The following is a 14,534-nucleotide window of genomic DNA, read 5'->3' on the forward strand; positions in this document are numbered from 1 at the left end:
AAAAAAATCAAATTCACATACAGCTGGCATAGAGTTGCCCTATGTGTATGTCATCCAACACACCATATCCTTGATCTGCAGTAAACTGGAGTCACCGCTACACAATGAACCAAGGGTTTCTTACCATTTGGGGCACTATGGGAGGGAAAAGTAGGGTGCTGAAAATGGGCAGAGTCTAAGTGCTTGTTCAACTGTTTTTATTAAGACATGTCGTGGCTCCAGTTACACACCTGACAGCAATGTACACCCTGTAGCAGTAGAACCTGGTATTGCATATTACAGCTCATTCCATTAAAGTTATTGGGACAATTTGTACTAAAGCCACTGCCCAGTGTATGAAACTGTGCTTGATAGGTAGTGAATAGGCCACATTGCTCACATGGCACAGCAGACAAATTAAATCAGCTGATCGGAGGGGCGCTGGAAGTTGGACATACAGAAATCAGATATTGAGATCATATAATAAAAGTCCCCAAAAAACCCTCTGAGTTGTGTACAGATTAAAGTTTCAATTTCATTGCAAAAGTATATATATATATATATATATATATATATATATATATTTATTTACAGTGCAAAATAAAGAACACAATACATGCTGATATATACCTTATGAGCCTGAAGAAGCACGTGTATAACTCCTGGTGCTCCATGACACCAATGTACCAACCGATCTGTTTCATTGCTTAAAGATGACGGATAATTGCCAGACCTGAATTTCTTGTGGCGTACGTAGTCAATGCATGGCTTTACAAGCTCAGTTAATGTTTCCTGGTCTACTTTGGCTAATGGCTTTATAAAAAAAAAAAAAAAAAAAAAAAAAAAAAAGGACAAAGCATACAATATTTTACAGTAGCACGCAAAATACAGAATTTCTTCACATAAACCATGGATATCAATACAAAAAAGATTAAGCAGTGGTTAATATCTTCAGATAAGCTAAAGAAATGCTATGTTTTAATACCATGGAGCTAAAGGGTGAATTCCCAAACATCATAGTAACAAATCCTACTTTAAACAAAAAATACCATTTATGAATAGATAAACATTCTACAATAACACCAATGGAAAGCAATCTAATGTTTATGGGGGCCTCCCAATCATCCCCAGAAGACAGACAGCAGAAGACAGAAGTTTTAACAACCACAATCCTTTGTTCCTGAGCAATAAGCTACTATACTATAAGCGATTTAATTCCCTTAAACTATTGAAATAGACACAAATGCTCAGCTGAACCAGTAGAAATAGCTTTCAGCTGAAAGAGGAATCAGACAACAGCTATCTTCACCTATTCAATGATCCAAAATATTTGATTATTTGACACCAGAACTGACAGATTAGGCCAAATTCACATCAGGGGGTACTATCGCAAGCTGTCGTTGGAATCAGGCTGTCCCATGCGCTTTGAAATCTACGCTAGCTTGGATGCAGCTACAAAATCAGCTCTCTAGTGTACAATGTAGTAAATTTGGGGTGTGCGGTGGTCAATCTGCCTTTTATTCTAAGCAACGCCACATGCTTTGAAGTGGCATAGCTGGCCACACCATAATTGCAGATGGATAATAAATTCCCCCTATTTTTTAAGGCTATGTAAATACATATACAGTTCTGTATAAAACAGACAAGTGAGAAATTTTCATTGTTAAAAGGACCTGGAGTGCTGAGACCCCAACCACCTGCTAGAATGAACAGAAAGAAGGGTTTGCTTCACCCTTCTATCTCCTTACTGCTTTGTACAGGCTCCATAGATTTTCTATAGAGCCCTTACACAGTAGCATGGAGACCCCCACCAATGCAAACTTCTGACATGTCTCTATGGCAGGTCAAAAGAGTCAATAGGTACACTACACACGTGCTGTAGTATATATGGGCACTCCTTTTTGCTGATATCCTGGTGATAATGTGATGTGAATGGAGCCTTAAAGGAACTGTACTGTAATATCAACCTCACCTATGAATGGCTTACCTGCATCAACATGTAGTAGATCCCAGCCAATCCATGGGCTGCCCCCACATACTGCTTCTTGTGCCACTGATACAGCAGAGGACAGCGTTCCGTCTTGTGCTCTTCTTTAGACAAATTCTTCCCAGATTCTATAATGGCATCTACAAGCTATTGATAGATAAAATATATTATTTACCTTATAAAGTATATTGAAACTCAGTTTGGGCAGGTATTTCAGATATTCCACAGATACAGTAATATTTCACTACAGTGTTTATATAGTACTTTTACTTAAGTTCTGTATATACTCGAGTATAAGCCGACCTGACTATAAGCCGAGGTCCCTAATTTCACCCCAAAAACCCAGGAAAAGTTATTGACTCGACTATAAGCCTAGGGTGGGAAATACATCATCCCCCCCATGTCATCATCCCCCCCTGTCATCATTCAGACCCCCGTCGTTAACACCTCCTCATCATCACCCCCGTCATCATCACCCCCTTCATCATCACCGCCTGTCAATCCCTTCATCAGTGGTCTTCAACCTGCGGACCTCCAGATGTTGCAAAACTACAACATCTGTAGTTTTGAAACATCTGGAGGTCCGCAGGTTGAAGACCACTGCGGCCTTCGTCATCATCTAGACCCCCCTTTAGTTTTCTACTCACCTCCCCTCGGTGGGAAGGAAGGGTGAGCTGGTCCGGGCCATCTATGCTGCAGGGACCATCCGGTGGGGAGGGTTAGTCGTTCCGGGCTGTCCATTTTCACCGGGAGGCCCTCTTCTCCGCTCCGGGCCGTCCTCGGACTAGTGGCGTTGCCTTGACGATGACGCACAGGGACATTCATGCGCAGGTACGTCTGCTGCGCACGGACGTCCCTGTGCGTCGTCGTCAAGGCAACGTCACTAGTCTGGGGCCGGCCCGGAGCAGAGAAGAGGGCCTCCCAGTGAAAATGGACAGCCCGGAACGACTAACCCTCCCCACTGGACGGTCTCTGCAGCATAGATGGCCCGGACCAGCTCACCCTTCATTTCCACCGAGGGAGGCGAGTAGAAAACAAAAGGGGGGCCTAAATAATGACGAAGGCCGCAGTGGTCTTCAACCTGCAGACCTCCAGATGTTTCAAAACTACAACTCCCAGCATGCCTGGACAGCCGATGGCTGTCCGGGCATGCTGGGAGTTCTAGTTTTGCAACATCTGGAGGTCTGCAGGTTGAAGACCACTGAGAAGGGATTGACAGGCGGAGAGTTCACTCGAGTATAAGCCAATGGGAGTGTTTTCCGCACGAAAAATCATGCTGAAAAACTCTGCTTATACTCGAGTATATATTCAGTATTTTAAAGCGTACCTGTCATTTGCAAAAAAATTTTTTGAAAATGTAGATAACATTAGATGTGTATTTGTAATATACATTGGTTAAAAATGTGAATATATTAAAGGTAAAAAACTGCTATCTTGTCCCTGCACCTATTGGCTATGTGCCTCTGTGCAGAGACAAAATACTGGAAGTGTAAGTGGGACAAGCAGGGCTACATTTAACCAATATATACATATAATGTTATTCTGTACATTATATAAATATTTGTTTGAAAATGACAGTGCCCAATGAAGTCATCTCATTCTACATTTTGGGGGGAGATTTATCTAAATCTGTCCAGAGGAAAAGTTGCAGAGTTGCCCATAGCAACCAATCAGATCACTTCTTTCATTTTTCAGTGGCCTTTTAAAAAAAGAAAGAACTGATCTGATTGGTTGCAACTGAGCAACTTTTCCTCTGGACAGGTTTTGATAAATCTCCCCCTGTGTGTTTTAATGACAGAAGGTCCAGATACTGCCGTTAACCTTGGCTTTTATATGGGGCAGTAACAGGTAGATATAAAGCTGCTTTCATCATATCCCTACTTATAACCTTCACAATGACGGGCGATTATAGCCAAGGAACAGGTGGCTTGACGGACAAATTTATTTTTTATCTTCTATGACCTTTCTGTTATCTCATATGACCTCAAAGCTTCAGCTTGCAATGGAAATGTTTCTCAAGAGTCAGACAACAGTTCAACAAATGCTACGTCATTGGTCAACTACCAACAACTACTAACCTCTTTGATTGTAGCTTGAGGCACCGTGTCTGGACTGATCTCCGCATTTAGATAGAGCAACGCATAGAGATAACCAGCTCTTCCATACAGCAGCTCATCTGGAAGCTCAGAGTCTGGGCTGACCACCCCCGGATGCAATGCCAATAACCTAAATGAAAATAATTAAAATACAGACTGAAATGAGACTGCCTGTTCTGTAACCCATTTACACAAGAAAAATAGCTACTGATATGCATGTGAAATTCGTGCACATTTCTCATTCAAATGTCTTTTTCTGCCTGAAAACTGCCTCCAATTGACTTTATGATCAATGGCTTTCACTTTGCGTATATTGCAAAAAAATATGTGCTGATAATAAGCACACTGTTCAATGTCTTAAAGGACTGGTCTGGTTTTGCAAAACGTAGCATGTTTTAATAACATAAGTTTTATTATTACTTCTGGATCACCTTACTGGCAGTGCCTATTATCCTCCGTGGAGGTTGGAGTGGTATTGGAATTTAAAAAAGGACCTGACACTGCACACATTTTTCCCCTTTAAACCAATGAATTTAATAATCCATAGAATTTATACAGACCTTTACATTTGTTTTTATCAAGTCCTCATTTACATATTTTGAGTATTGGCACAAATGGGAATAAAGGAACCTCAAATCTCTGGTAGACATGAGAAAAAAACAGGCCTGGGCTTTAGGTGGTAGACATGAAGACAAAAATTCATGATATACAAACCAGAAAGAATGCCAAAAGCTTTATTTTGACAGGTATTTGAGCAAATATATCAAAGCTCAGCTGTTTACTACTTGCAGCTGGACTTCCTTTAACTTGCTTGTCTGGCCAATCACAAGAGAGCACAACATCTACCTGTAAATCCTTCTCTTAGCTAAACTATGACATAGTTAGTGATGGAGAAAGTGCACTACAAGGGCTAAACAGGCTGGCACTGTGCAGGGGGCTGATGTACAGTACAGTTGTAAAGATTACACATGAGGGGGATGGGGGGTATTGATGTGTTGAGTTTGTAAGGTATAATGTGCGCAGATAGGAAACATACAGCAGCAGGATCACAGAAAGGAAGTGGTTACATTGCTGATATTGATGACAAAAGGGTATTAAATGCGGGTTGTGGCATTGTGTACATAGTAGGAACATATAGTTTTACACAGAGGTCAGCTGCCCAGAACTTTATGGGCGATAAGAGGGAAGCATTCATTTACCTTAAAAGGCACAGCATGTGCCAACTGAAGGAGACAAACATACTCAGTTTTTATGGGCACAGTTCAGGCTTTCTCTTGGCATAACTATTTAAACCTTTACCACCAATTCCTTTGTTCTGTCTTTGTCTCTCTGTCAAATTCCCCTTACAATAAGGAGTGGGCAACACTTTAAAAAAGGTAAAGGAGATACCTAGTGGCCAATACTTTTTTTTCTGTGGAAAGGAGTCAGTTTTGAAGTGATTTACAAATTTACAAATACGTTAGAAATTACAAGGGCTATCAAATGAAGGGAAGGTGCTTGAGGCAACAGTCACTCAAATGATAGGATTCTGTCTGTCTACAGTCACCACTAGGGAACGTTTAAATAGTCACTAGACTTTCAACAAAGCTGGCAAAAGTACAAATAAATGTAAGAAAATGTGTTATGCAGAAAAACTGCCTCAGTGATTGACTTACAGCTTACACTGCTCAGTGCTTCTGTAAAAATTCCTCCATACTGCTGCTGCTGCTGCTGCTTTTGAGGAGCTAATATAGATAAACTGTAAAGGGGTGCAGGAACTTCTCTTTTGTGTTTGCAGTGTATAGAAGACACCATTGCTGTTAGATGTTACCGACTAGCTCATGGACAACTGAAAATGGAGCCTGCAGAGGGGACATCTAATCAAAAATGCGATATACAAGTTATATAATGGCTGCCACTAGTGCTGAAAGGATACCTGTGTGTGGAGATATGCTTCAAGAGTCTACGTGTTATTAGGGAAAATAACACTAAGTCTGTGCAAAAGAATTTGCTGCTCTGTAACTGTAATTCTGAGCTCTGACCACCTATATATAATAATTAGCTTTGCCCAGTCTTCCTACCTAAACCTTATGGGGGAGGAAAAGTAACAATGACACTCTCATCCTCACATCACGTCCTCACATTGCATGGGACTTCAGACAAAAACAAACACCCTTGCAAATAGGGTGTGATAGGGTTAAAAAGGAGATTTTTTTTAACACTTACCGTAAAATCTCTCGAAGGATCCATTGGGGGACACAGACTGTGGGTGTATGCTGCTGTCTCTAGGAGGTGACACTATGGCAACAAGAAAGTCGGCTCCTCCCAGCAGGATATACCCGCCTTCAGGCCCTGAGGTAATCAGTTTAAGTACTAGAGCAATAGGAGAGGACTGACAGGTCAAGGAAAAAACCCAAACTGTTGAGAACAGAAGAAAATATATAACTGAACACACCCTCGGACAGAGAACCAAAGAGAAACCCAAAAGGGGCGAGAGCTGTGTCCTCCAATGGATCCTTCGAGAAAGAGATTTTACGGTAAGTGTTAAAAAATCTCCTTTTCTCTATCGGCTCCATTGGGGGGACACAGACCGTGGGACGTACCAAAGCCGTCCCTTGGGTGGGCAGATAATCAGTCAGGCAGACGGCTGTTCCACTGTCGCCTGTAGCAGTTTACGGCCCAGACTAGCATCAGCCAATGCGAAGGTATGAACCCGGTAGAACCTCGAGAAAGTGTGCAAAGACGACCAAGTAGCCGCCTTGCAATCTGCGAGGCCGAGGCTTTGTTCTGGAGAGCCCAGGATGCCCCAACAGAAGCGGGTAGAATGAGCCACAACCCTGAAGGGAGGAATCTTCCCCCTACAGCGATAGGCTTCCAAAATGGCAGAACTGATCCACCAAGAAGTGGTGGCCTTGGAAGCAGGCTGTCACTTACGACGCCCATCCGGAAGGATGAAAAAGAAATCGCACTGACGAAACGAAGAGGAGATAGAGAGGTAATACCTAACAGCCCGAACCACATCCAGTTTGTGGAGTAAATGCTCCTTAGGGTGAGAAGGAGCGGGACAAAAGGACGGAAGAACAATGTCCTCATTGAGATGAAAGGCCGAAACAACCTTAGACAAAAAGGAAGGATCTGGTCGGAAGACAACCTTGTCCTGGTGAATCACCAGAAATGGAGAACGGCAGAAGAGAGCTGCCCATTCAGACACCTTCCGAATGGAGGTGATAGCAACAAGAAACGCCACTTTCCAAGAAAAGAGGCGCAGGGACACCTTCCCTAAGGGGTTCAAAAGGTTCACCTTGGAGGACACCCAGAACTAGATTCAAGTCCTAAGGGGGAGAAGGTGACCAATAAGGAGGGGCAGAATGCGCCACTCCTTGAAGGAAGGTCCGGACATGAAAATTAGAAGCCAGAGGATGCTGGAAAGGAATAGAAAAGGCCGAAACCTGACCTGAACTGAAAGACAACCCCAGTCCCAGTCCCAATCCCGACTGCAAGAAGACAGGGAACAGAAAAGGTAACAGGAGACAAAACCTGAGCTTCACACCAACGAAAATAAGACTGCCAGGTACGGTAGTAAATTTTCGCAGAGGAAAGCTTATGAGCCCTGAATATGGTGCGAATGACTTGGGAAGAGAACCATGGGTTCTCAAAACCACGGACTCAACCGCCACGATGTCAATGCCGCGACTGTAAAATGGGGTGGCAAAGAGGACCCTGAGACAGCAGGTACGAACAAAGTGGAAGGCGCAGTGGAGTGTCGTCCAGGAGCCTGACCACGTCGGCGTACCACCACCTACGGGGCCAAACTGGAGCTACCAGCAGGAACATCCTCCGCTTTGGGCTTCCTCAGAACCCTGGGAAGGAGCGGAAGGGGAGGGAACAGATAGGGCAGAGCAAACCCCGCCCAAGGAATCACTAGGGCGTCCACAACTAGAGCCAGGGGGTCCCGGAACATTGAAAAAATGGAAGAATCTTCCGATTGTGCCGACGCGAAGACCTCTGGATGCAGGGACCACTCTCCGGGGTTGACTGAGAACCGGCTAAGCAAATTCGCTTCCAGGAAGAGCACACCCGGAATGTGAGTCACGAAATGGCCGGAACCTTGTTTTCCGCCCAGAAGAATAACCTTTGTCACCTCGGCCATGGCTGCCGAGCAGCGAGTGCCGCCTTGCCGATTTATGTACGCTACGGCCATGGCGTTGTCCGACTGGACGCGGACAGGGTGGAACTGAAGCAGGGACTCCCAAAGAAGAAGACAAAGAAGAATCGCCCTGATTCCCAAGATGTTCATCGGAAGAAGGGCTTCCCGGGGAGACCAGAGGCCTTGAACTGTCCAGACCCTGAACACACCGCCCCAGCCCGACAGACTGGCATCCGTTGTCACCACCTGCCAGTGGAAGGGAAGAAATGATCACCCCTGAAGAAGAAGGGGGGAGCGGAGCCACCAGAGCAGAGACTGACGGATCCGACGAGGGAGAGTAATCTTGCGATCGAGAGACAGAGGAGATCTGTCCCATCGAGAGAGGATCGCCAGTTGAAGGGGATGGTAACAAAACTGGGCAAAGGGTACGGCTTCCATGGCTGCTACCATCCGACCCAAGACTTCCATGTAATTGGGGATGGAAACTGGGGCCTGGACCCAGAGAGCGGACTCCTGACAGGAGCGTCAGACATTTGTCCGTAGGAAGGCAAGTCCAGGCAGAGGCCGAGTTGAATTGAAGTTCCAAGAAAAATCAGAGACTGGGCGGGAAAGAGGACAGACTTGTTCCGGTTTACCATCCACCCGAAAAGATTCAGGATCTAGAGAGTGAGATCCACATTCTTCAGAGTCTGGACTCTGGTGGGAACCTAGATGAGAAGGTTGTCCAGGAAAGGGATCATTCAGACTCCTCTCGACTGCAACAGGGCTATTATTGGCGCAAGGATCTTGTAAAGACTCGAGGAGCCGAGGCCAGATTAAAAGCGAGGGCTATGAATTGAAAATGCCCCTCCGGAACTGCAAAGCGGAGGTACTGCTGATGGCCGGGAAATATTGGAACATGGAGGTAGGCATCCTTGATGACCAACGAAGAAAGAAACTCCCCTTGTTCCATGGATGCCACTACCGAACGGAGAGATTCCATTCGGAAGTGGCGGAGAAGATGACAGTGAGACGCTTGAGGTCCAAAATCGATCGCACAGAACCGCCTTTCTTGGGGACCACAAAAAAAATTGGAATAAAAAACCCTGAAAACATTCCCCTGGAGCAACGGGGACAATGACTCCCTGGGCAGGGACTGGAGGGCCTCCCGAAACTGCTTCGCCAGAGAAGGAGACCGGGGAGCTTGGGACTTCGTGTGTGGTCCAGCTGTCTCGAAAAAATAAGAGACGACCTCCCACCCGAGAAAGACCTGCGGGTGGTGGCATCACTCCATGCGGAAGTGGGATTGCGGTTACCCGATTTGGCTGCAAAACGGCTGTAACGGTTGGTGTACGACTTCCATGACGGACGCGCCCGGAACGAGGGAGACCTCTTGTCCAGGGAAGAAACCCTTGTCCAGGGAAGGGACCTTCCCTGGGAAGAAAAGCAAGCCTTATTTTGAGGCAACTCTTAACCCCCCCCCCCCCCCCCCCCCGTCGCCTCAGAGATAATCTCGTCAAGGCGCCCGTCAAAAAGACGGGTACCAGAAAACGAAACTCGGTAAGAGACCTTTAGGAGGCAGCATCCGCATCCCGCGCCCTAAGTCACATGGAGCGGCGGAGGGCCGCTAGGAGACCCACAGCAAGGCAGCACAACGGACTGACTGCATGGTAGCTGAGCACAGAAAGCCCCCAGCTTTAGAGCATTGGAGAACCAAAGCAAAATAGATCCTCTGGGAGGGAATCCCGCCTGACAGTTTTGAGCACCACACCGAAAGGGCCTTGGACCCCCATGCAGAGGCGAAGGTGGGAAACAGAGAAGAGCCTGCTTCCCCCGTTTTAGACCCACGGGGGAACGGCCACGTCTACCTGAAGACTCAATGTAAGAGTCAGAAAAAGCACCCCTAGTACGCTTGTGAGAGCGTGAGGCTTGTGGAAAAGAGGAGCGGGACCCACTAGAGGGTCAGCGCAGGGCAGACCTCTTCAAGGTAGACACCATGTCACGGAAGACCTCAGCCACCGAAAGGGAGACTTGAGTCAAGTCAGCCATACACTGGGATAGGAAGAACCGGAAACTGTAACATCCGGGGAAGCTAGGGGGTCTGGGGGAGCAGTGGAGCAGGCAGAGCCAGTGGGCTCAGCAGAACCAGGCATTTTTGGAATAATATGTCATATAGACAAAATAGAAGACTAGCAGTCTAGTTGTCAGTTTAGAGGGAGGAACAGATTTGTGTCCCCTGTAACAGTAATTCAGCGAGAGAGCTGAAAGATTTTAACCCCAACACTGTAACACTCTGTCCCTGCTTAGAGGAGACACCATTTTATGCAGACAGAGAGGAGCTAGCCAATAGCCTGATAGGGGCGTTCCTGGAGCAGGGGCACTGTCTTTTATTGGCCCCTGCCACCTGAATCGCGCACAGTGCTGATTGGAGGGCGATTTGCACCTCCAGTAAGCTCCGGCGGCCCTGTGGGCGGAGCTATAGCGCCCCGGCCGCCGGGAAGAAACACAGTAATGGCGCCCGCTCCTTGCCCCGAGCACATATGTTAGCCGTATATGTGCCCGCGGGGAAGTGAGCGGGCGATACACATATCCGCCGGCAGCCGTTTGCTGCCGAAAGTGAAAGCAAGTTGGCGCTACATGCGCCCGAAAGTACAAGCGCCGCGGCTGTCAGCGGCATAATAAGCGCCGCGGCTGTAAGCCGCATAGTAGAACACACTCACACACACATGTGCATAAAAAAGTAACCCATACATTCTGCCATTGCTCCCCCTTTTTTTGAATAAAAAATAGAGCCCCCAACACAGGCCAGCCCTTCGGACCCTGAAAAGTGGGCCACAAAATGAGGGTCTCCAGATGTTGCAAGTCCATGCCCCCTAAGATGCCACTGCTCCCCAGAATAAAAGTCCAGCCCCTGTATAAGCCAGCCCCATAACCTGAAAAGGTGGGCCAAAAACAGGGGGTCTCCAGAGGTTGCAAGTCCGCACCTAAGGAGAAAAGTGGGGAAAGGGAAAGGGGAAAGTACTGACCTCAGTCAGAAGAACTTACCTAATGGAGTCTTCAGTGAAGTCTTCAGTCACCTTTTTGTCCCTGCATCACGCCTAGCTGCTATGCGCGAACAAGGTGAGCAGAGAAATAGGGGGACACAGACCCATGAGGTACCAACCCAGGCACTGACCGTTGGCGAGGGGGGTGAACAGTGCATATACGCAAAGTCCCTGAGTCCCCACCTGAAAACATGAAAGAAAAAGGAATGAAAAAACTAACACGTCCCTATACTAGGAAAACAAAAAATCAGAAGACCTGGTCTGGAATGTTCCAGACCATGTCCACCTCCTTCAGACACTAAGCTTAAACTGATTACCTCAGGGCCTGAAGGTGGGTATATCCTGCTGGGAGGAGCCGACTTTCTTGTTGCCATAGTGTCACATCCTAGAGACAGCAGTATACACCCACAGTCTGTGTCCCCAATGGAGCCGATAGAGAGAAAATGATTATAAAATAATAGGAGGAAATGCCAATCATATTCCTGAAACCGGGAAACAGTTAAGACTTCTAGCCATGTACCTGTTTACACCAGCAGGCCTTTACATGCCAAATTCTGAAATTCCTCTTCCCACAGGGACATAGTTGTCTCTTTAATAAAACCATCCCTCGCCTCACATTTCCATTAGCTAGAGCAAATGTGCTTAGACGTTACCCAATATGTGATAGTCTTTTTTTTCTTAAGGACTGCATTAGCATTAAGGATATAAATGGAATGTCCATGAAATTAACTGTGTCTCCCTGAAGGGAATCTCTTGGGAAATTAAATGTGTTTAGAAGAAACATCAGCAATGCAAACAAAAAAACAAGCGCAGTCACTTCCGACAACTAAATAAACCAAATAGTATATGGGCTAAGCAGCACAGGGCAGAGGCCTGCTTCATCCATCAGCTGATGATGAACTGGTGATCCCCTTACAGCCGGGTTCTCAAACTGGTGGCCCTCCAGATGTTGCAAAACTTCAACTCCCAGCATTCCCGACAGCCATTAGCTGCAGCAAATGGCCAGAGTTGAAGTTTTGCAACATCTGGAGTGCCGCCAATTTGAGACCCCTGCCTTACAGGATACGAATAGTAAAGATAAGCCTTTAAACATATTAAAACAAGATATATACAGAGGGGCAAAAAAAGTATTTAGTCAGCCACCAATTGTGCAAGTTCTCCCACTTAAAAAGATGAGAGGCCTGTAATTTTCATCATAGGTATACCTCAACTATGACAGACATAATGAGAAAAAAATCCATAAAATCACATTGTCTGATTTTTAAAGAATTTATTTGCAAATTATGGTGGAAAATAAGTATTTGGCCAATAACAAAAGTTCATCTCAATTCTTTGTTATATACCCTTTGTTGGCAATGACAGGGGTCAAATGTTTTCTGTGAGTCTTCACAAGGTTTTCGCACACTGTTGCTGGTATTTTGGCCATTCCCCCATGCAGATCTCCTCTAGAGCAGTAATGTTTTGGGGCTGTCACTGGGCAACACAGACTTTCAACTCCCTCCAAAGGTTTTCTATGGGGTTGAGATCTGGAGACTGGCTAAGCCACTCCAGAACCTTGAAATGCTTCTTACGAAGCCACTACTTTGTTGCCCGGGTGGTTTGTTTGGGATCATTGTCATGCGGAGTCTTTAATGCCCTTGCTGATTGAAGGAGGTTTTCACTAAAAATCTCACGATACATGGCCCCATTCATTCTTTCCTTTACACGGATCAGTTGTCCTGGTCCCTTTGCATAAAACAGCCCCACTGCTTCACAGTAGGTATGGTGTTCTTTGGATGATCTCAGCATTCTTTCTCCTCCAAACACGACGAGTTGAGTTTTTACCAAAAGGTTCTACTTCGGTTTCATCTGACCATATGACTTTCTCCCAATCCTCTTCTGGATCATCCAAATGCTCTCTAGAAAACTTCAGATGAGCCCGGACATGTACTGGCTAAAGCAGGGGGACATGTCTGGCACTGCATGATTTGAGTCCCTGGGACGTAGTGTGTTACTGATGGTAGCCTTTGTTACTTTGGTCCCAGCTCTCTGCAGGTCATTCACCAGGTCCCCCCGTGTGGTTCTGGGATTTTTGCTCCCGTTCTTGTGATAATTTTGAAACCACGGGGTGAGATTTTGCGTGGAGCCCCAGATCAAGGGAGATTATCAGTGGTCTTGTATGTCTTCCATTTTCTAATAATTGCTCCCACAGTTGATTTCTTCACATCAAGCTGCTTACCTTTTGCAGATTCAGTCTTCCCAGCCTGGTGCAGGTCTACAATTTTGTTTTTGGTGTCCATCGACAGCTCTTTGGTCTTGGCCATAGTGGAGTTGGGAGTGTGACTGTCTGAGGTTGTGGACAGGTGTCATTTATACTGATAAGTCCAAACAGGTGCCATTAATACAGGTAACCAGTGGAGGACAGAGGAGACTCTTAACCCCTTAAGGACACATGACGTACTGGAACGTCATGTGTCCACTCCCGATCTATAACGCGGGGCCACGGCGTGGCCCCGCGTCATAGCGGGTCGGGCCCGGCCTCTAACAACGGCCGGGACCCATGGCTAATAGCGCGCGGCATTGATCGCTGTGCCGCGCGCTATTAACCCTTTAGACGCGGCGTTCAAAGTTGAACGCCGCGTCTAAAGTGAAACCGAAAGCATGCCGGTTAGCTCAGTGGGCTGTTCGGGATAGCCGCGGTGAAATCGCGGCATCCCGAACAGCTGACAGGACAGCGGGAGGGCCCCTACCTGCCTCCTCGCTGTCCGATCGCCGAATGACAGCTCAGTGCCTGAGATCCAGGCATGAGCAGTCATGCGGCAGAATCATCGATCACTGGTTTCTTATGAGAAACCAGTGATCAATGTAAAAGATCAGTGTGTGCAGTGTTATAGGTCCCTATGGGACCTATAACACTGCAAAAAAAAAGTGCAAAAAAAAAGTGAATAAACATCATTTAACCCCTTCCCTATTAAAAGTTTGAATCACCCCCCTTTTCCCATAAAAGAAAAAACACAGTGTAAATAAAAATAAAAATAAATGGTATCGCCGCGTGCGGAAATGTCCGAATTATAAAAATATATCGTTAATTAAACCGCACGGTCAATGGCGTGCGCGCAAAAAAATTCCAAAGTCCAAAATAGTGCATTTTTGGTCACTTTTTATATCATGAAAAAATGAATAAAAAGCGATCAATAAGTCCTATCAATGCAAAAATGGTACCGTTAAAAACTTCAGATCACGGCGCAAAAAATTAGCCCTCATACCGCCCCATACACGGAAAAATAAAAAAGTTATAGGGGTCAGAAGATGACAATTTTAAACGTATTAATTTTCCTGCATGT

The 14,534-nt window shown here is 46.0% G+C and overlaps 1 protein-coding gene across 1 annotated transcript in view; it reads right to left on the bottom strand.

Annotated features, from left to right (window-relative positions):
* LANCL2 (LanC like glutathione S-transferase 2) overlaps nucleotides 1–14,534 on the bottom strand; it is a 60,672-nt gene that overhangs the window by 18,240 nt on the left and 27,898 nt on the right. Inside the window, exons 4-6 of the mRNA XM_056520541.1 lie at nucleotides 4,045–4,192; nucleotides 1,967–2,113; nucleotides 610–792 (exon numbers count right to left, since the gene is read on the bottom strand). Coding sequence (XP_056376516.1) covers nucleotides 610–792; nucleotides 1,967–2,113; nucleotides 4,045–4,192 — 478 coding nt within the window. The remainder of the gene's footprint in view (nucleotides 1–609; nucleotides 793–1,966; nucleotides 2,114–4,044; nucleotides 4,193–14,534) is intronic.

Source organism: Hyla sarda, chromosome 5 (genome assembly GCF_029499605.1).
Source record: "Hyla sarda isolate aHylSar1 chromosome 5, aHylSar1.hap1, whole genome shotgun sequence".
Classification (NCBI taxonomy): Eukaryota; Metazoa; Chordata; class Amphibia; order Anura; family Hylidae; genus Hyla; species Hyla sarda.